Genomic DNA, 22,029 nt, shown 5'->3' on the forward strand with positions numbered 1-22,029 from the left:
CTATGCTCCCCGTCATTTTGTGCTTCTATCAGTTTGTCACTTGACCTTCAATGCTCCAGTGAAAACAACCCCAGTTCGTCCAATTTCTCCTTGTACCTAACGCACAACATTGTGGCTAAAAGTCATTGAGGTTTTTACTGGTAGTGCTTGCAATGTGCATTTATCTGCACTGTAGGATACTGCATGGATAGTGGCCATTTAGCACATGATGTCCATACCTGCTCTCTCTGACCATTCCAGAATTTGCCTTTCATTTCCTGACCTACTCTCCTCTAGGGGAGTAGCAACAACCTCAATTTCTATGCAATGATCTGCATCCTGTTAACCCTTGGGATGCAGTAATCTCTGCTTCCAAGGTGTTCCATGACTTGCTCTACCAGTTCTGGCTAATTTACCAGAACAATTTCAACAATGCTGCCTTCCTTGTAAACTAGAAACGGGCTGAAGAGAAGGTTCTGCAGAATGCACTTCTGAAACTCCTGCCCTGTCTCTCAGAATTCAAGAAAAAATCATTTTGCAGAAATCTGCTCTCTAGTTATCCTGTGCTCCATCGCCGATGACAAAGGTACAATTTCAAACAGAGATTTAACATTCAAACTTCATATTTTAAAGGATTGATGCAGAAATCAGTGATATTCCCAACCAAAACAGCCACCAGCTTCGTCAAGTTGAATGCAGCTGATTTCTCTGATTTGACTGCCTTTACTGTCTGCCTCAGAGCAGCGTCAGAAGAGAACCGTAATTACACTTTGTTCTCCTACGCAGCAAGCGGTTCCCACAATGAGCTGCTGATTTGGCAAAAGACTAATGCACAACTTGACCTGTATTTAGGATCTGTTATAACGGGATTTTCCCTCCCAAAAATGGGAGCCTGGTTGAGACACATCTGTGTGAGCTGGGAGTCTCAAAATGGTGAGATAACAGTCTGGATCAATGGGAGACGTAGTCTAACGAAGGTTAGTAGTAAGGGTGGAGTTGTGAAAAATGGTGGCCAGTTTATTCTTGGTCAGGAGCAAGACTCAGTCGGTGGTGAATTTGACATCGAACAATCCTTTGTCGGAGAGATAACTGATGTTAATATGTGGGATCGTGCTCTAAAACCCTATGAGGTTGAGTTGATCAGTCAGGGGTGTTACGATATTGGTGGGAACCTCATTGACTGGGGATCAACAACATTTACATCAAAAGGGAATGTCAAAATTAAAGACAATAATGATTGTACACTTTAAATGTTTTGGCTCCAAAAAGCATTTAAATGTGCAGAGGGGAACACAATCTCCTCAAACTACTCTAGCTGAATATGACCTTGCTTTGCGATCTTTCCTCTCTAAACCAGATTAGTAATAAAAGTAATGTTGATTCCAGAATAAAGGGCTATTTACGTCGGGGTAAGGGACAACTCACTGAGTCCTTCCAGTTTCTCATCACCCTCACTGACAGGGTAATGGCTTCAAACTCAGTACACAAGAGTCTCGGCCATTCTCCGTCACACATTGAAAGAGGGATGGGGAGCGGGGAACCATGGTGATGTCTACAGGGATCAGCAGAGTGTAAACCCCAGGGCACTGCCCCACACACTGACCCTTGACTGAAGCCCAGGGACTGCTCAGAACAGACAAGTCCGCCCTCTTTAACCAGACTCCCCTCCTCGTCCATTCTGCTGGAGCCCTTCCCCAAATCCCACTGGGAATAGTTGGGCATCCCAGTTAAAAGATGCAGCAGTACAGAGCAGTGTCCAGGGCATTTGGTGCCATCTCTCTGACACACACATGTAGACAAGAAAGTGTCAGGGGCACGGGGGTGGTGGTGATGGGCAGACACGGACTGTGGGAAAGTCCCTGTGGTGGAGGCTGATCCTGTCTTGATTTAGATTGTGCTGATTGGAATTATTACTGTCTCTCTCTGTATTTAACCTCTTGATTTCACATTGTTTGTTACACCAAGGTTTGGAAAGCTCACAATGTGTTCTGTGCTTCCAGTGATTGTGATTAAACTGTAACATTGCAGTTTCATCAGCTTAATAAACAAGCATCAAAACAAAAAGAATCTTGTGTGTGAATGACTGCGTTTGTGTATCCAGGTTCCATGTAATGTTCACTGCACTCAGTGTCCATTACTAAGTCTTAAAAACATCTCTAAATACACCTATCAAATTCTGCACCATCTAAGCCTTTTGCACAAAGTTCAGTAGAATCTTGATCAGCAAGGCAAGTAGGCAATGGAATGGTTAATGGAGTTGAATGCAGATAAGTGTGAGGTGTTGCATTTTTAGAAGTTGAACCAGGATGCATCTTCACCATAAATGGAAGAGCCTTTGGGAGTGTTGTCGAGCTGAGGGATCTTGGAGTGCAGGTACATAGTTCCCCTAAAGAGGCATAGTGTAACAGGTAGATGGGGTAGAGAATAAGACTTTTGGTACATTGGCCTTCATCAATCTGTGTTTCGAGTGTACAAGTTGGTATGTTATAGCAGGGTGGGACAAGGCATTAGTGAGGCCACATTTGGATTTGTGTGTACTGTTTTAGTCACCCTGCTACAGAAGAATGTCATTAAGCTGTAAACTGTGCAGAGAAGATTTACGAGGATGTTTCCGGGACATGTTTAATTTATTGTCACATGTATCAAGGTGCTTTGGCGCTATTCAGTCAGTGAAAAGACTATACATGTTTATACATGTTCACAATCAAGCTGCCCACACCTCGGGTGAATGCACACAGTCTTTACCCAGAGTAAGGGTATCAAGACCCATTGGGCATAGGGCAAATGTGAGAGAGGGAATATCTAATAGGAACCAGAGGAGCAACTTTTTCACTCGGAGGGTGTTGGATGCACTGAACAAGCTGCCAGAGGAAGTGTCTCTATCATGCTGAGGACAGGCACCAGCTTTCAGACACCTCCTCATACCTACCCTTTGACCAGGACCCCACAGTTGAAGACTAGGCCATCACCTTCTCGACTGTTTCTGATTGCATCACCCTGGTTATCTCCCTTACACAGCCTCCAATCTTATTGATCCCCAGCCCTGCATTTCTATCTCTATCCCAATGTCCATAAACAGGACTGCCCTAGCAGACCCGTTGTCTCTGCATGCTCCTACCCCACAGAACTTTCTCCCAAATAACTTGATTCCATCCTATTCCCCCTTGTCCAGGCCCTCTGACCTACATCTGCGACAGCCCACATGCCTTTTAACTCATGACAAACTTTCAATTTCCAAGCCCCCTTTGCCTCATCTCTATCACAGATGCCCAGTCCCTTTACACCTCCATCCCTCACCAGGAAGGTGCCCACGCCCTCCGGTGCTTCCTTGAACAGAGGCGCAATCAATTTCCATCTACAAACACTCTTCTCCACCTGACGGAATTTGTTCTCACCCTCAATTTCTTGTTCAATTCCTTTCACTATCTCCACGTTAAAGGTGTAGCCATGGGCACTCACATCGGCCCCAGCTATGCTTGCCTTTTTGTGGGTTACGTTGAATAGTCCTTGTTCAAACATGCCCTGGCACCATCCTCCAACTCTTTCTCCGCTACATTGGGGTTACCTCTTCCACCCATGTGGAATTTGTTGATTTCATTAAGTCACATCTCTATACGTTTTAACAAGTACCGGGGTGACTCAATGGGAAAGACAGCATCTTTGGGGAATTGGTTCATAAGTTTTAAGATGCTTTTGAACAGGGGTAAGTCTGCACCTTGGAAGGAGGTACTAAATTAGATTAAGGTAAATGATTAAACAGGAGGTAGAATAAGTATTTAAGAAGGAACTGCAGATGCTGGAAAATCGAAGGTACACAAAAATGCTGGAGAAACTCAGCAGGTGCAGCAGCATCTATTGAGCGAAGGAAATAGGCAACGTTTCGGACCGAAACCCTTCTTCAGACTGAAGGGGAGAAGAAAGGAAAGAGGAGGAGGAGGAGCCCGAGGGCTGAGGGAGAGATAGGAAGGGGAGGGGATAGCAAGGACTAACAAAATTTGGAGAATTCAATGTTCATGCCACCAGGATGCAGACTCCCCAAGCGGAATATGAGGTGCTGTTCCTCCAATTTCCGGTGGTGCTCGCTCTGGCCATGGAGGAGACCCAGGACAGAGAGGTCGGATACGGAATGGGAGGGGGAGTTGAAGGGCTGAGCCACCGGAAGGTCAGGTTGGTTAATGCGGACCGAGATGAGGTGTTGGTCTCACCGATGTAGATCAGCCGACATATAGAGCAGCGGATGCAATAGATGAGGTTGGAGGAGATGCAGGTGAACCTCTGTTGCACCTGGAACAACTGCTTGGGTCCTTGAATGGAGTCAAGGGGGGAGGTAAAGCGACAAGTGTAGCATCTCTTGCGGTTGCAAGGGAAAGTGCCCGGGGAGGGGGTGGTACGGGAGGGAAGGGAAGAATTGACAAGGGAGTTACAGAGGGAGCGGTCTTTGCGGAAAGCAGACATGGGGTGAGATGGGAAGATGTGGGGAGTGGTGGGGTCACGTTGGAGTTGGCGAAACTGATGGAGGTTTACTTGTTGTAGGTCGGCTAGTGAGGTGAAAGGTGAGGACTAGGGGGACTCTGCCTTTGTTGCGAGTGGGGGGATGGGGAGAGAGAGCAGTGTTACGGGGTATTGAAGAGACCCTGGTGTGAGACTCATCTATGGTGGAGGAGGGGAAACCCCGTTCCCTGAAGAATGAAGACATTTCAGATGCCCTGGTGTGGAACGCATCATCCTGGGAGCAGATGTGGCGTAGATGGAGGAATTGAAAGTAGGGGATGGAGTCTTTACTGGAAGCAGGGTGGGAAGAAGTGTAGTCCAGATAGTCATGGGAGTCAGTGGGTTTATAGTGGATGTCGGTCAGAGGTCTATCACCTGCGATGGAGATAGTGAGGTCAAGGAATGGTAGGGAAGTGTCGGAAATGGTCCAGATGTATTTGAGTGCCGGATGGAAGTTGGTGGTGAAGCGGATGAAGTCAGTCAGTTGTGTGTGGGTGCCGGAGGTGGCACGAAAACAGTCATCGATGTAGCGGAGATAGAGGTCGGAATGGGGCCCTGGTACGTCTCGAACAAGGATTGTTCGACGTACCCGACAAAGAGGCAGGCGTAGCTGGGGCCCATGCGCGTGCCAATAGCTACGCCTTGTATTTGGAGGAAATACAGCTACAGCTCACTGCCCGCCAAGACATATCGATTTAGTTCTTACCCACACGCAATCCGAATTCTGAACACACTGTGACAACAGCACATATCCTCCCCATGCATGTACTGTATATTGTATGATGTTGTGTTTTGTGTTATGTTTGACGGGAATCAGCCTACCTTGTAACATCCTGTACTGAACCTGAATTCCACCAGTTTGACTGTGTGGTCATTAAATAATCTAATCTAATCTAATCTAAATGGCAGGAGTCAAATGAGAAGTTATTGAGGGTAAGGACCAACTCCGCTAGGCGGAGGAGAGTGTCGGTGGCCGGATATAGGTTGCTTCTCCGGTCAAGGAAGGACGGAGGGCTTTGAGACCATCCTGGTGGGGGATAGAGGTGTAGAGTGACTGGACGTCCATGGTGAAGATGTGAGGATGAGGGTCTAGAGAATGGAATGCGCGGAGACGGCGGAGAGTGTCTGAGGTGTCTTGAACATAGGTAGGGAGGAATTTAACCAAGGGGGATAGGATGAGTCAAAGATATGTGGAAATGAGTTCGGTGGGGCACGAACAGGCAGACATGGGTCTACCGGGACAGCCAGAGGTTTGGGATTTTGGGGAGAAGGTAAAATCGGGCCCGTGCGGGGGCTGTGGAACGATGAGGTTGGAGGCTCGGGCGGGCAGGGCGTGGAAGTGATGAAGTCGGTGATGGTGTTAGAGATGGTGGCCGGGCTCGTCAGTGGGGTCATGGTCCAGGGGGTAAGTAGGAGGAGGTGTCAGAGGCTGGCGCGTGGCCTCAGATTTGTAGAGATCGGCGCGCCAGACTACCACGGCACCTCCCTTGTTGGCGGGTGTGATACCCAGTCTGGGTTGTTGCGGAGTGAGTCGATGGCAGTACATTCAGGGGGGGGAGAGATTGGAGTGAGACAGGGAGTGGAGAAGTTGAGGCAGTTGATGTCGCTACGGCATAGTTTTGGATACAAAGTTCTAAGTCGGAAGGCCACGAGGGTGGGTCCACGAGAAGGGCTTTGGGAGCAGTTGTCATTTGGTAAGTACACATTCTGACATGTGGGAGATGTTTAAAGGTTAAAGATTGAAAGTTGATTAAAGTTAAGGACCTAATGGGATCTATCCCAAGTTATAAAGAGAAGAAGTTGTCAAGGCCTTGAGAAATATCTTTGCTACTTGTGTAGCACAGGTGAGGTCTGGGAGGACTGGAGAGTACCCAATGTTGGTCCTTTATTTAAGAAAGGGAAGGAAGATAACCCTTTCAATCCAGACAATCAGATTATCTGATGCTGACTGATGTCGACACACGGATCAATGATAGCTTTCTATCTTTGGGAGGAAGGGAGATCGATTGACTGACCAAATGGTGCCAGCGCAACAACCTGGCTCTCATTGTCAGTAAGAGTCAAGGAACTGATTGTGGACTTTGGAAGAGGAAGGACGAGTGTTGTATTCAAATTTATTGTCATTGTCTCAGTTAGAGATAACAAAATGAATTTCCCTTACAGGCAGTATCATAAAAATAAATAAATAATAATAAATAATAAAACATATTAAAAATAAAATAGAATTTAAAAAAAAGCAGAAACACTGAAAGTCCACGACATAACATAACATAACACAGTGGCACCAAGGTGAGGAAGGCACCATAGTCCAGCCAGCCTCCCCTCCGTTCTTCCCAGTTGTTCACTTGTGGTCGAGGCCTTCCTAGCACCCGCAGTCGCCGCCCCGGGTGGCCCGATGTTCAGGCCCTCACGCCGGGCTGGTGGAACGCCGACGCCGATCCCCGACGGTGAACATCCTCCTCAGCGGCCGGACCTCCAGATCAGCCGCCTCCCGCAGCCGGAGTCCGCAGCTCCCGAGTCCGCAGGCCGAGCTGGGCGGAGTCGCAGGACCCCGCATTGTCCATCAGCGCCGCCCGCGTTGGGAGCCCGCAAACCGCAGCTCCAGGATGTCAGTGCAGCAGGTCCTGCACTCGGGCTCCAGACGGCGACCCCCGTAAGGCATCGCCAGGCCCCGCGATGTTTCAGCGCTGTCCCGCCGCTGCTGGAGCTCTGGTCGATCCCGGCAGGAAAGGCCGCGCCAATCCAGGTAGGCCGTTGGGGGGGGGAGGGGGGGGGGGGGGGGAGAGGACGTGACTCGAATAATAATCCAGGAAGTGACTGAAGGACGGTATCCCCCCTTACCGTGCCCGCTTCCCCCACATAAAGACATTTAAAAAAACATCCAAAACACACTTTAACAAAACGAAAAAAAACAAAAAACAAAAAGATACCGGGTGCAGGTGGAGGCTCCTGGCACCAGCGCCACCAGAAAGTTACAATTTTTACTTCGGAGTCACGTGAGTGACTACAGTGAAGAACCCGCTTCACAAGCATGCGTGTCATATCGCTACAGCGAATTGCCCGAGTCAACAGAAGGGTGGAGAACGTCCCCCAGTAACGGGAGAAGGAAAAAAAGAACCAGCAAAAGGCAGGTAAGGACTCGGCATTTTTATCACAGAAAAAATGGACAGAGTGAAAAGGAAGCGGTCTGCAAACAAGCTGCCCGAGAAACGCGTTGTAAACGTGGATGAACGGCAGAGACAGCAGCCGTCGGCTCTAGATGCCTCGGGTAGAGGAATCAGCTGTGCCAGAAATCATTCTGGCACCGACGAAACTTACTCACCGGGCCGGGAGGCAAAGTTCAAACAAAAACGCACCATCTAGCAGAGCCCGACTTGGAGCAGCAACGGGCGACCAGCCCGTATCAATATCGGACCAGGGCCGAACGGGTGCGGCAGACGGAACAAACCCGCTATGAGTGGCTGCATACGGAGCAGCCAGGAGAAAACAGTTGACCGGAACAGCGGTGGACCTACACACAGGACCGGTGTGGCCAGCGGCGGGACGAGGAAAGCCGCAACCAGCACCCGTGAGTATCGGGGACGGGAACAGCTGGGATACAGAGAAGAGCAGCACACTGCTGAAAGGCTGCAGGAATGGGAGCAGCCAAAAATAGCAAGTGCAGCTCAACGTACAGACCGTCTAAAGGAGCTGCTGGAGGAGCTCCTTCACAGTGGCAGTCCCATGAATGTGGAGACTAGCCACAGTGGCAGACAAGCCCCATATGGGTACCCCGTGAGGGACCACCTGAAATCTCGACCTCTTCGGAGGAGAGTGGGCAGGACCCTGATGGGCCAGACCCTGATCACACAGCTTCCCATGATCCTGAATCTGCAGAAAAACATACACTGCTGGACATGTGGCTGATTACTTCAAACCAAGTCAAACAGGGGCAGACTTGGATTCCAGGATGGCAGCCAGTATTAATTACAAGTCTGGCCATCAACTCCAACAACAAATATTCACAGAGACACTGGCCAGACATCTGCCACCTGGTAACTGTGATGCATTACAAATCCCCAGTGTCAACCAATGCATTTGGAAGCATATGGGGAGGGACATCAGGAACCATGATCTCAAAATCCAGAAAGCCTTAAAGGGGCTTACGGCAGGGATCACAGCTTACATCCGCACCCTGGACAAAACAGAGCAAACTAAAGGCCACCAAGACGGACTAGCCCTGTTCTGTAATGTACAATATGAGCTGAATCGCATGCGAAGGGCTGCTATTCAGCCAGCACTGGATCCTAAATATGCAACAATTTGCAAACAAAGAGCCGTTAAAACCCCAACCCTTTTGTTTGGGGAAGCCAAGACACTGGGGCTCATCAAACCAGCGCAAAGGCTTATTTTGGATCACGGTACCAGCCACATGGAAGACCGAAAGTGTGGCTTATATCAGTGGCAGTGCCAGAACCCAATATAACCAGCAGCAGCCTTCTTTTAGGGTATGGCCAGGGACGGCCACCCTGGAAGATGCGGAAGCCTAAACCTCCAGTACAACCTACGAACACGAATAAAAACAAACCCCCCTTTTTTCAAAAAACAAAGAAATAATACAACCACCAGTAACCATGGAGGTACGTGGGTGTGGTTCTTTTGTAAAACAGGGACCCACGACGGTGGGAGGGAGGTTGCAATACTACAGTGACGAATGGTGTAAGTCACTACAGACTCGTATGTTCTAAGCAGTATTCAGGGTTATCTGATAGAATTTACTCATCCCAATAACCCCCCAGTACAACCTACACCAGAAAGGCATTTCGTCCTTACAAAAACCGAACAATCTAAGCCCACATGGAGCTACAACGATTGTATACAAAAAGTGTGATTGAGCATACTACTCATGAACAATTAAAATTTGTATCAAACATATTTATTAAAAATAAAAAAGATGGGGGTTGCAGGATTATCATTGACCTTTCAACCCTAAACACATTCGTTCAATATGTTCATTTTAGATGGATACTTTTATCACTGCTAAAGAAACTAGTATCAGCTGGTTTCTATATGGCAAGCATTGACCTTAAAAGATGCATACTATACAAGTACCCTCAGAGGGGAACACAGACGGTAGTTAAGTGTAAATTGATACCAGAAACGAATAGGATTATCTAGGATTCACCATTAACACGGTCAATATGTTTAGTAACTTTACCAATAAATAAAGCCGCAGCCCTACAGGAGGATTGCAGCGAGATTCTTAACACCAACAGACCCTCCATTAGACGGGTAGGCCGGATAATTGGGAAGATTGTGGCTACATTCCCGCCACACATTTTGGGCCATTACATTATCAAAATTTGCCAAAGAGCAAAAATTAGAGCACTCAAATTTAACAAAGGTCATTTTGATAGACCTATGGAGCTGCCTACTGAAGCTATAATTAAACACAGTGGGGGAACAATAGCATTAGGTATTGCTCTAACCGCATCATTATTGACAACTCGTCTATGGTATTACAAAATGGTGTACCAAAGAAACTTTGGATATCGGCAACATACCTACCAGGTAAGCTAAATTCAGTGGCAGGACACCAGGTCACGCAAATTTAATGAAAACACGGAATGGATGTTAAATAAAAATGTATTTGCTGAAATTACAGCAAAATATGGTAGACCAGATATTGATATTTTTGCGTCCAGGTTGAATCACCAATTACCAAGGTATGTGTCCTGGGAACCAGACCCTGGGGCAGAAGCTACAGATGCTTTCTCACTGCATTGGGGGAAATGGCGGTTTTTTATGCTTTTCCCCCATTCTGCCTCATCAATCGGGTACAAAGGAAAATTCAACAATATTCGGCATCTGGGATTCTCATAGTACCCGATTGGCCTACTCAACCGTGGTATTCGGTCATACAGGGGATGGTGTTAGAACCATGTTCCATTATTGGACATAGCCCGAATTTATTAATTCATCCAGTAACTGGGGGGGGGGGGGGGCAGTCACCCATGCCATAAGACTATGGATTTGTGGATTTGTAGAGTCTGAAAGACCCACTACACGGCATGGGGCTGTCAGACAGGACGATGAATCTCATCACATCCGCACAAAGACTGTCAACACGGAAGCAGTACCTCAGACACATCAAGAAATGGGGCATATACTGCTTTGACAACAACCTAGACCAAAGGGCCAAGAACATTCCGGCCGTATTGGAATTCTTAACAAACCTCCATTATGACAAACGATTGGGCTACAGTGCCATCAATAGTGCCAGAAGTGCACTCTCCAATTACCTATCACAAGGAACGGAGCGGCACACGGTGGGAACGCACCCCCTGGTAACAAAACTTATGAGGGGCATATTCAATGCAAATCCCCCTAAAACCAGGTACTCCAAAATCTGGGATGTGGGTGTCGTTTTAAACATGCTGAGGAGCTGGTCGCCCATAAACAGCATTATCACTGCAGAAAACTGACCATGAAAATGGTTATGCTCATGGCGTTAGTTACTGCACAACGAGTCCAGTCATTAAGCAAACTGAGCCTGGACTCCTTGATCATCTCACGAGATAAACTGGTGTTTGTCATACATGAGTTAATAAACAAACAGACCAGGTTCATCGGGTCAAGTGATTGAATTTATGGCATATCCAAATGACGAAACCCTGTGTATAGCAAGACATATCCAATTATACATGGAATATACTAAGAGCATTCGAGGTCAGGAAATGGCTTTGTTAATTTCTTACAAGAAACCGCACAAAAGGGTCACGACCCAAACTATCTCAAGGTGGCTCAAATGTGTCCTAAAGATGGCAGGAATAGACATTAATGGTTTTAAATCTCATTCCACCAGGGCTGCAGCAACATCCGCAGCAAAAATTCTGAGGTACCCACGGACCAAATCCTCAGAATAGCAGGATGGTCATCCAAAAGGACTTTCCAAAGGTTTTATAATAAACCAGTTTTGGAGCCATCATCATTTTCGGAAAGCATTTTACGTTAAATATTATAATTTGCCCGAAGGGTTACAGGGCTATGATTTCAATTAATAAATGTATTTTCTCGTTATATCACACAAGTCTTTGTATAAGTGTGTCTAAAATTGCTAATGATACTCTCTCCCAATACCCAAGGCAGTTGTGAAGCATGGACTCGTTCCACGGCATGAGGTCACAGAGCTTTGAAATCTTCACGTAGTCACTCACGTGACTCCGAAGTAAAATAGTAAGATTAAACGAGAACTTACCAGTTTGAAGTTTGATCTGTATTTTATGAGGAGGAACGTTGAGGGAATACGTGCCCTCCGCTCCCACCCTCCTATGATCATATCAAAAACTGGTATCTCTTTGATAATCTTACTATGTTAGGTCATTATAGTTTCTGTGACCTCACACCGCTGCTTTGAAGAATGACACGCATGCGTTGGAAGCGGGTTCTTCACGTATTCCCTCAACGTTCCTCCTCATAAAATACAGATCAAACTTCAAACTGGTAAGTTCTCGTTTAATCTTACTATTATGGAACGATGGTGGAGAGAGTCAAAAGCTTCAAATTCCTGTGCATGCATATTTCTGAAGATCTTTTCTGGATCCAAGATAGACACAAAAAGCTGGAGTAACTCAGCGGGACAGGCAGCATCTCTGGAGAAAAGGAATGGGTGATGTTTCGAGTTGAGTCTACACTAATGCAATTATAAACCCATCAATACCTCTACTTCCTGAGGTGATCAGGGAGATTTGGTATGTCAGAGAGGATTCTCTTGAAATTCTATAGGTGTACAGTAGAGAGCATCACGGCCTGGTTCGGCAATTTGAATTCCCAGGAACGTAGAAGACTGCAAAATGTTGTGAACACTGCCCATTCTATCACAGGTTCTGACCACCCCAACATCAAAAAGATTTACAGGTGTCGCTGCCTCAAAAAGGCAGCCAGCATCGTCAGAGACCAACACCACCCTGGCCACACACTCATTTCATCCATATCACAGGGAAGAAGATAAAATAGCCTGAATACTGTAACGTCCAAGTTCAGGAACAGATCCATCAGGCTAGTAAACACGACAATTGTACTATATAAATGGCGTCAAGTTGGGAAAAGGGGAAGTACAACGGGATCTAGGGGTCCTTGTACATCAGTCTATAAAAGTAAGCATGCAGGTACAGCGGGCAGTGAAGAAAGAGAATGGCATGTTGCACTTTATAATAAGAGAATCAAATATAGGAGCAAATAGGTCCCTGTGCAGTTGTACAGAGCCCTAGTGAGACCACACCTGGAGTATTGTGTGCAGTTTTGGTCCCCTAATTTGAGGAAGGACATTCTTGCTATTGAGGGAGTGCAGCTTAGGTTTACAAGGTTAATTCCCGGGATGGCGGGACTGTCATATGCTGAGAGAATTGAGCAGCTGGGCTTGTACACTCTGGAGTTTAGAAGGATGAGAGGATATCTCATTGAAACATAAAGATTGTTAAGGGTTTAGACACGCTAGAGGCAGGAAAATGTTCCTGATGTTGGGGGTGTCCAGAACCAGGGGCCGCAGTTTAAGAAGCAGGAGTAAGCCATTTAGAACGGAGACGAGGAAACACTTTTTCTCACAGAGAGTGGCGAGTCTGTGGAATTCTCTGCCTCAGGGGCAGTGGAAGCAGGTTCTCTGGATGCTTTCAAGAGAGAGCTGGATAGGGCTCTTAAAAGTCAGGGGATATGGGGGGAAGGCAGGAACGGGGTACTGATTGGGGATGATCAGCCATGATTCACATTGAATGGCGGTGCTGGCTCGAAGGGCCAAATGGGCTACTCCTGCACCTATTGTCTATTGTCTTTTGACAACCTCCATTAAGCTCTGAATTACATAGACTATGTTAGTATTGCATTACTGTTGTTTATTTTTTATGTGTACGTATGTGTGGTGTGAGTGTATATATATATATATGTATTAATTGTGCATCTGTGCTTTAATTGCCTCATACTGTGTTTTGTATTGAATTCCTGTCTTTACTTTGTGTACTAGTCATGTCTCTACTATTTATTTCATTCCCCTTACATGTTTTTCCTCTACCTGCTAAATTTTTGTAAGGTGTCCTTGAGATTCTTGAAAGGCGCCCATAAATAAAATTTGTGTGTATGTGCGAATAAGTGTATATATACACACACTGAACTTGTCCCTTCTCATTTATTATATTGCTTACAGTGCACTTCTTACATATTCTTTGTGCTGCTGCAAGTAAAAATGTCATTGATCTATCTGGGACATATGACAAGAAACATTCTTGATAATCTCCTGCTCTAGACTATGGGCGGCAGCAGAGTTTGCTTCATCCCCTTAGATTAAAAGTCAAAAAAAGTCAATAGACTTTGAAATTAAAACCACCAGCTTCAAATGATGACGTCACAATGTCTCAGCTAGTAGAGTCCTGCCTCAGTGAGATATCGTCTGAAATTTGACACATTATTCATGATCAAAGCTTTAAAAATGCCAACTTTCACAAGATTGTTACATATTCTGATTCACATTTTTCCCCTCGAGGCAGAGATCACTTTCATTAAACATTTTATGCTTTATTTCTTGACTTATTACGGATTAAAGTTTAATAAAATCAAAGTACCTTTAATTTCAAACCGAACAGCTTCAACTGATGACGTCACAATGGCCAGACTAGCAGGGGGAGGGCGAATTACTATTGCAACACACAGGGCAGGTGCAATTGGAATTTTGTTTAAAAATCACTGTTGAGGAAGGCAAGGGGAGTGCTGGAATCTTACATTCGGGAACGGTTTGAGTTGGAGGACCACGCCTCCCGTGGGGGTTATGGGTAGGGAATGGGTGCGTTGGGGGAGTCCGCACTTGGTCTAGTCTCCTTTAAACTTTCGCCGTCCCACTTTAAACCTGTGCCCTGTGGTACTTGTCATTTCCAAGTAAAGACATTCTACCCTAACTATGCTCCCCGTCATTTTGTGCTTCTATCAGTTTGTCACTTGACCTTCAATGCTCCAGTGAAAACAACCCCAGTTAGTCCAATCTCTCCTTGTACCTAACGCTCAACATTTTGGCTAAAAGTCATTGAGGTTTTTAATGGTAGTGCTTGCAATGTGCATTTATCTGCACTGTAGGATACTACATGGATAGTGGCCATTTAGCCAATGATGTCCATACCTGCTCTCTCTGACCTTTCCCAGAATTTGCCTTTCATTTCCTGACCTACTCTCCTCTGGGGGAGTAGCAACAACGTCCATTTCTATGCAATGATCTGCATCCTGTATACACTTGGGATGCAGTAATCTCTGCTTCCAAGGTGGTACTCCAAGACATGCTCAACCAGTCGTGGCTAATTTACCAGAACAATTTCAGCAATGCTCTCTTCCTTGTAAACTAGAAACAGCTGAAGAGCAGGTTCTGCAGATGAACTTCTGATATTCCTACCTGTCTCTCAGATTTCAAGGAAAAAAATCATTTTGCAGAAATCTGCTCTCTAGTTATCCTGTGCTCCATCTCAGATGGTAAAGGTGCAATTTCAAACAGAGATTTAACATTCTAACTTCATATTTTACAGGATTGATGCAGAAATCAGTGATATTCCCAACCAAAACAGCCACCAGCTTCGTCAAGTTGAATGCAGCTGATTTCTCTGATTTGACTGTCTTTACTGTCTGCCTCAGAGCAGCGTCTGAAGAGAACCGTAATTACACTTTGTTCTCCTGCGCAGTAACCGGATCCAACAATGAGCTGCTGATTTGGCAAAAGACTAATGCACAACTAGACCTGTATTTAGGACCTGTTGTAGGGAGATTTTACCTCCCAAAAATGAATGCCTGGTTTAGCAATGTTACAACATTTTGAGATTTAAAAAATCAAGTCTGCAATTTATCCCATCAGATAAAGCATAAAAAGAAGTTTAATTTGACACCAATTTCACTTTCATATCTTCAGTATTAAAAAGGTTATGGCCATTTTCATACTCTAAAATTAGCATATTTTTCCCTATTGCTTTTCCATTGACTTAACTCAAATGCTGTGATCGAGGACAGTAAAAAGCCCATAACTTACTTAAAAATTAAAAGAACTGAATGAAATTTTCAGTTATTATAGATTGAAGCATTCTGACACAAATATGAAACAATCTTACTTGGATGACCTGAAATTAAAGCATATAATTAGTCAGTTACCTAATTGTAGCTAATTACAAAATTCAATTACTAGATCTAAACATCTATCCATTTCTTAAGAAAAGGTTAACCTTTTTAAATAGCCTAAGTGTCCAAATAACATTCACACAAGAACTCACAAATTAACATGATTTTTAAATCTCATTGTCATGAATTTATGGGCCAAATGGAAGGAATTTAGTGTTTAATTCCCGTAAATTAATGGCCATTTAAATCATCTTGGGAGTGAGATTTTGTGGAACGTGATCGTTTGGAACATTGCGGTTGCGGTGAATTTAAACCCCATATCAGCAGGAAAAATACTTCCGGTTCGTATGGGGCCTTAATCTCATTTTCGTCGATGAAATTTTGATTAAAGTAATCCGAAGAAGCAAGTTTATACGTAAAATACTCGACTTACCTTATGTTTTGCCCCTTACGTGAGATCCGTCCCGTAGTCGGCGTTAGAAGTAGATTTTTATTTTACTCCAGCAATTAAATTGTCCCGCAATTTAAATTTTTTTTTCCAGGAATAGCAGTCGGAACGATTTTTCAGCATCAGGTAGTAGCCCGAGAAAATATATCTCGGACAGGCAGGAGAAAATGGCATTTTAATCCCGCCCCCCCCTTCCCCCCCCTCAAAGGCGCCAAAGTTGGGCGCACGGCCAGTGACAGAACTGCAGCGCCGCTGAAGATAAGTTTTGTAACATAACTACCTGGTTGAGACACATCTGTGTGAGCTGGGAGTCTCGAAAAGGTGAGATAACAGTCTGGGTCAATGTGAGACGTAGTATGAGGAAGATTGGTGGATTGGGTGGAGTTGTGAAGAACAGTGGCCAGTTTTTTCTTGGTCAGGAGCAAGACTCAGTCGGTGGAGGTTTTGACATCAAACAATCCTTTGTCGGAGAGATAACTGATGTTAATATGTGGGATCGTGTTCTAAAACCCAATTAAATTGAGTTGATCAGTCAGGGGTGTTTCAGTGATGGAGGGAACATCATTGACTGGGGATCTACAACATTCGCACCAGGAGGGAACGTCATAATTAAACACAATAATGATTGTACACTTTAAATATTTTGGATCCAAAAAGCATTTAAATGTGCAGAGGGGAACACAATCTCCTCAAACTACTCTTGCTGAATATGACCTTGCTTTGCGATCTTTCCTCTCTAAATCAGTCAGTAGTAGAAGTACTGATGTTGATTCGAGAATAAAGGGGTTTTTACATCAGGGTAAGGAACAACTCACTGAGTCCTTCCAGTTTCTCATCACGCTCACTGACAGGGTAATGGCTTCAAACTCAGTACACTAGAGTGTGGGCCATTCTCCGTCACACATTGAGAGAGGGATGGGGAGTGGGGAACCATGGTGGATGTCTACAGGGATCAGCAGGGTGTAAACCCCAGGGCACTGCCCCACACACTGACCCTTGACTGAAGGCCAGGGACTGCCCACAACAGACAAGTCCGCCCTCTTTAACCAGACTCCCCTCCTCTGCTGGAGCCCTTCCTCAATTCCCACCGGGAATAGTTGGGCATCCCAGTTAAAAGGTGCAGCAGTACAGAGCAGTGTCCAGGGCATTTGGTGCCATCTCCCTGACACACACATGTAGACAAGAAAGTGTCAGAGGCACGGCGTGGTGGTGATGGGCAGACACGGACTGTGGGAAAGTCCCTGTCGTGGAGGCTGATCCTGTCTTGATTTAGATTGTGCTGATTGGAATTATTACTGTCTCTCTCTGTATTTCCCTCTTGATTTCACATTGTTTGTTACACAAAGGTTTGCAAAGCTCACAATGTGTTCTGTGCTTCCAGTGATTGTGATTGAACTGTAACATTGCAGTTTCATCAGCTTAATAAATGAGCATCAAAACCAAAAAGATCTTGTCTAAGAAATGACTGTGTGTGTGTGTGTGTGTGTGTGTGTGTGTGTGTGTGTGTGTGTGTGTGTGTGTGTGTGTGTGTGTGTGTGTGTGTGTGTGTGTGTGTGTGTGTGTGTGTGTGTGTGTGTGTGTGTGTGTGTGTGCGCGTGCGTGCGTGCTACAGTTAACACAGTGCATTCTCAGTGTCCATCACTAAATTGATTCACGACAGCCAGTGTGGAGCTGATCTGTTGGCAATAAGATCACTTTAGGCTGAGAGACGATGAAACAAATAGGGTGAATGTGAATCCATGGGGAACAGGGGAGAACTCCACTGGCTAGTATCAGTTGTTGCACCATGCTGGCTAACGGAGGCCATTATCGCCCAATAATTGCTGCCCCCAAGACACATTCTGACATCCTGTGATACCACCATTGCCGAGATCTGCAAATCCACATCCCAGGGTCCACACTGACCAAAGCGCTATTGCAACTGGCCTCATAAATCAAGAGAGTGTCTCCTCCAGCAGCCACGTGTTGCAGTGGGCCCCTGCTTCGCTGATCACAACTTACAGATCGCACACAAAGATGGAGCTATCAGCAACTGCTGTTTCACCCTGTCCACCACATGCAATGTACACTCTGCACTCACAAAGGTCAGACCCATCCCACCTTGAAGGTTGTTGTCAAAAATTGCATCAAGATCTTGATCATTTCGCCAGGTGGGCTGAGGAATGGTTGATGGAATCAAATGCAAGAAATGTGAGCTGTTGCATTTTGGACCAACACGGTGAAGGGTAGGGCTTGGGCGAGTGTTGTAGAACAGAGGAATCTAGGAGTGCGTTTCTGGAGGTGCGTTTGATGGAGTGCCAATCTACCTGAAAATGACGTTTCAGGTAGATTGGTTGGTCAAAAAGGCTTTCGGCACTTTAGCCTTCATCAGTGAGGGTATTGAGTATATAAGTTGGGAAGTCATGTTGCAGTTATATAAGGTGTTGGTGAGGCCACATTTAGAATATTGTTTTCAGTTCTGGGCACTGTGTAATAGGAAAGATGTTGTCAAGCTGGAAAGCGTGCAGAGAAGATTTACAAGGATGATGCCAGGGGTGGAGGGCCTGAGCTATGGGGAGCAGTAGAACAGGCTACGACTCTATACCTTGGAGCATATGAGAATGACGGTGATCTTATAGAAGTGTCTAAAATCGTGAGAGGAATAGATTGAGTAGACGCACAGTCTCTTACCCAGAGTTGGGGAATCGGTAACCAGAAGACATAGGTTTAAGGTGAGTGGGGGGAAAGATCTAATAGAAACAGGGGGTAAATCTTTACACAATGGGTGGTGGGTATATGGAATGAGCTGCTGGAGGATGTAGTTAAAGCAAGTACTATCGCAACGTTTAAGAAACATTTAGACAGGCACATGGAGGGATATAGAGGGTTTAGAGGGATATGGGCCTAACACAGGTAGGTGGGACTAGTGTTGTGCGGTGTGGGCAAGTTGGGCCGAAGGGCCTGCTTCCACGCTGTATGTCTCTGTGAAACAGAAGTGGAATATTATTGGTGTGACTTCAGCTGGAGGTACATCAACAGGATTGGTGTCTCACCACGGTAGTGTCTGAAATATAATGATGCAGCCCCAGAGTTATCAGACTGAGGACAAACACGGGATGTGAAATAACACACGCTATGTTATTGGCTCCTGTGTTGGGAACAGGACCAGCAAGGTTACACGGGGAAAGAGCTCCCTCTAGTGTTGTAAGATGACAATGTTGTCTAAGTGAGCTGAGCGGCAACTTGAAAACAAGCTGATCAGCCAGATACTCGTGAAAGACCAACACGAGGAACTGCTTTAGATTCACAGTCACACAGCACTGAAATAGGCCCTTCAGCCCACCTTACCCATGTCAACCAAGATGGCACATCTATGCAAATCCCAGCTGGCCACATTTGGTCCATATTCCTTCGAAACCTTTCCTATCCATGTACATGTTCAAATGTCTTTTAAATCTATCTATCTATCTATTATTATATAAAACTCTCGCCCCAGATTCCGAAACGGAACTCCGTCCGGCTGCCTGCCTGCCTTTCGATTCGTTCCCGCCGTGCGATGTCACAATGCCCGATGCTCGCGGACGTCCAATCGCGATGCCCGAGGCTCGCAGACGTCCAATCGGAATGGATCCATTTACATGTACGGCTTCCGGCCTGGCTTCCGGCCACATTTCTTCCATTGATTCCCTGCAACTCCGAAACCGGACGCAGAATCGCCGACATCTTTTCCATTTCGGTAGAGATTTCACTTTTCTTTCTAAGTATCCGCTCCTCATTACATTCCGTCGTGTTTAAGTACACGTTTTTAATCAAATCCTTCCCCCCCCCCCCAAATATTTCAAAACTAAACTGGCTTCTCACTCATAGATTCAGCTTCAGCACCAGCCCCTGCTGAACGTTCCATCGTGTGATGTCACAATGCCCAATGCTCACAGATGTCCAATCGGAATGGATTCATTTACATATGCCTATGCAGGAGCCCAAGCCCATGGTGAACGTTCCATCGTGTGATGTCACAATGCCCAATGCTCAAATACATTATTGCCATAGAGAGGGAGTACAGAGAAGGTTCACCAGACTGATTCCTGGGATGTCAGAACTTTCATATGAAGAAAGACTGGATAGACTCGCCTTGTACTCACTAGATTTTAGAAGATTGAGGGGGTATCTTATAGAAACGTTTAAAATTCTTAAGGGGTTGGACAGGCTAGATGCAGGAAGATTGTTCCGGATGTTGGGGAAGACCAGAACAAGGGGTCAAAGTTTAAGGATAAGGGGGAACGCTGAATCGCCGACATCTTTTCCATTTTGGTAGAGATTTCACTTTTCTTTCTAAGTATCCGTTCCTCATTACATTTCGACGTGTTTAAGTGTACGTTTTAAATCAAATCCTAACCCCCCCCCCCCCTCCCCCAATATTTCAAAACTAAACTGGCTTCACACCCACAGAAGCTTCACCAGCCCCAGCCCCTGCTGAACGTTCCATCGTGTGATGTCACAATGCCCAATCTTCACATACGTCCAATCGGAATGGATCCATTTACATATGCCTATGCAGGAGCCCCAGCCAATGGTGAATGTTCCATCGTGTGATGTCACAATGCCCGAAGCTCAAAGACATCGTTGCCATAGAGAGGGATTACAGAGAAGGTTCACCAGACTGATTCCTGTTATGTCAGAACTTTCACCACTTAAAAGTGTAATGCCCCAACGCAAAAGTGTAATGCCTCCTCCCCCCCCCCAGTTTTTCAAATAAAAACTGGCTTCTCACCCATACAAGCAGCCATTTCGGTAGACATTTCACTTTCCCTTCCAGCTATCCACTCCTCATTACATTTCGTTATGTTTATGTACCTTCTCCTCCCCCCCCCCCCTCCCCCCACTCATTTTGTCGCCTCCTGCTGGCCAGCGACCATAACGGTTGCTGGCGCCCACAGCACAACCACACGCAACGCTATTTAAAAACGGCCTTTCGGGAACTGCTCTACTTCGAGGACCACGTCTCCCGTGGGGGCTGCGGGTAGGCAACGGCTGCGTTGGGGCATTACACTTTTAAGGCTCTGTGTGTGGGGATGCTTCGTGTGTGTGATGCCGCCCCGCCACCCCCCCCCCCCCCGAGTTGCCGAGACGGACCCGACTTCGACGACTTCAAGATACGCTCTTTTAAGACGGCCGGGACCCGACTTCGACGACACGTCTCCCCTGAGGGCTACAGGTTGGGAATGGTGTTTATACACTTTTCCAACTCTGTGTGTGGGGGTGGTTAGTGTGTGTGATGCCGCCCCCCCACAGTGGGGGCTACGGGTAGGGAACGGCTGCGTTGGGGGATCAGACCCAACGGGTTTGCCATTGGTCGTCGTGTTTAAGTGCACGTTTTTAATCAGATCCTTCACCCCCCCCCCAATATTTCAAAAATAAACTGGCTTCTCACCCATAGAATCAGCACCAGCCCCAGCCCCTGGTGAACGTTCCATCGTGTGATGTCACAATGCCCTATGCTCACAGATGTCCAATCGGAATGGATTCATTTACATATGCCTTTGCAGGAGCACAAGCACTTGGTGAACGTTCCATTGTGTGATGTCACAATGCCCAATGTTCAAATACATCGTTGCCATAGAGGGAGTACAGAGAAGGTTCACCAGACTGATTCCTGGATGTCAGGACTTTCATATGAAGAAAGACTGGATAGACTCGGCTTGTACTCGCTAGATTTTAGAAGATTGAGGGGGTATCTTATAGAAACTTACAAAATTCTTAACGGGTTGGACAGGCTAGATGCAGGAAGATTGTTCCAGATGTTGGGGAAGTCCAGAACAAGGGGTCACAGTTTAAGGATAAGGGGTAAATCTTTTAGGACCGAGATGAGAAATACATTTTTCACACAGAGAGTGGTGAATCTCTGGAATTCACTGGCACAGAAGGTAGTTGAGGCCTGTTCATTGGCTGTATTTAAGAGGGAGTTAGATGTGGTCTTTGTGGCTAAAGGGATCAGGGGGTATGGAGAGAAGGCAGGT

The 22,029-nt window shown here is 46.0% G+C and overlaps 1 protein-coding gene and 1 pseudogene across 1 annotated transcript; both read left to right on the top strand.

Moving 5' to 3' along the window:
* The first annotated feature begins 591 nt into the window (after positions 1-591).
* LOC116988572 (C-reactive protein-like) lies at positions 592-2,043 on the top strand. Its single transcript, XM_033045414.1, has one exon. It carries the CDS (start codon positions 618-620, stop codon positions 1,227-1,229), a length of 612 nt encoding a protein of 203 aa, XP_032901305.1. The 5' UTR covers positions 592-617; the 3' UTR covers positions 1,230-2,043.
* A 3,653-nt stretch (positions 2,044-5,696) lies between these two features.
* On the top strand, positions 5,697-16,727 carry LOC116988228 (annotated as a pseudogene).
* Positions 16,728-22,029: the final 5,302 nt, after the last annotated feature.

The sequence above is a fragment of the Amblyraja radiata genome, chromosome 27, assembly GCF_010909765.2.
Source record: "Amblyraja radiata isolate CabotCenter1 chromosome 27, sAmbRad1.1.pri, whole genome shotgun sequence".
Classification (NCBI taxonomy): Eukaryota; Metazoa; Chordata; class Chondrichthyes; order Rajiformes; family Rajidae; genus Amblyraja; species Amblyraja radiata.

Excerpts from the sequence above, each read along its gene's own strand:
- LOC116988572 (XM_033045414.1), top strand. The coding sequence starts at position 618 with ATGCAGAAATCAGTGATATTCCCAACCAAAACAGCCACCAGCTTCGTC.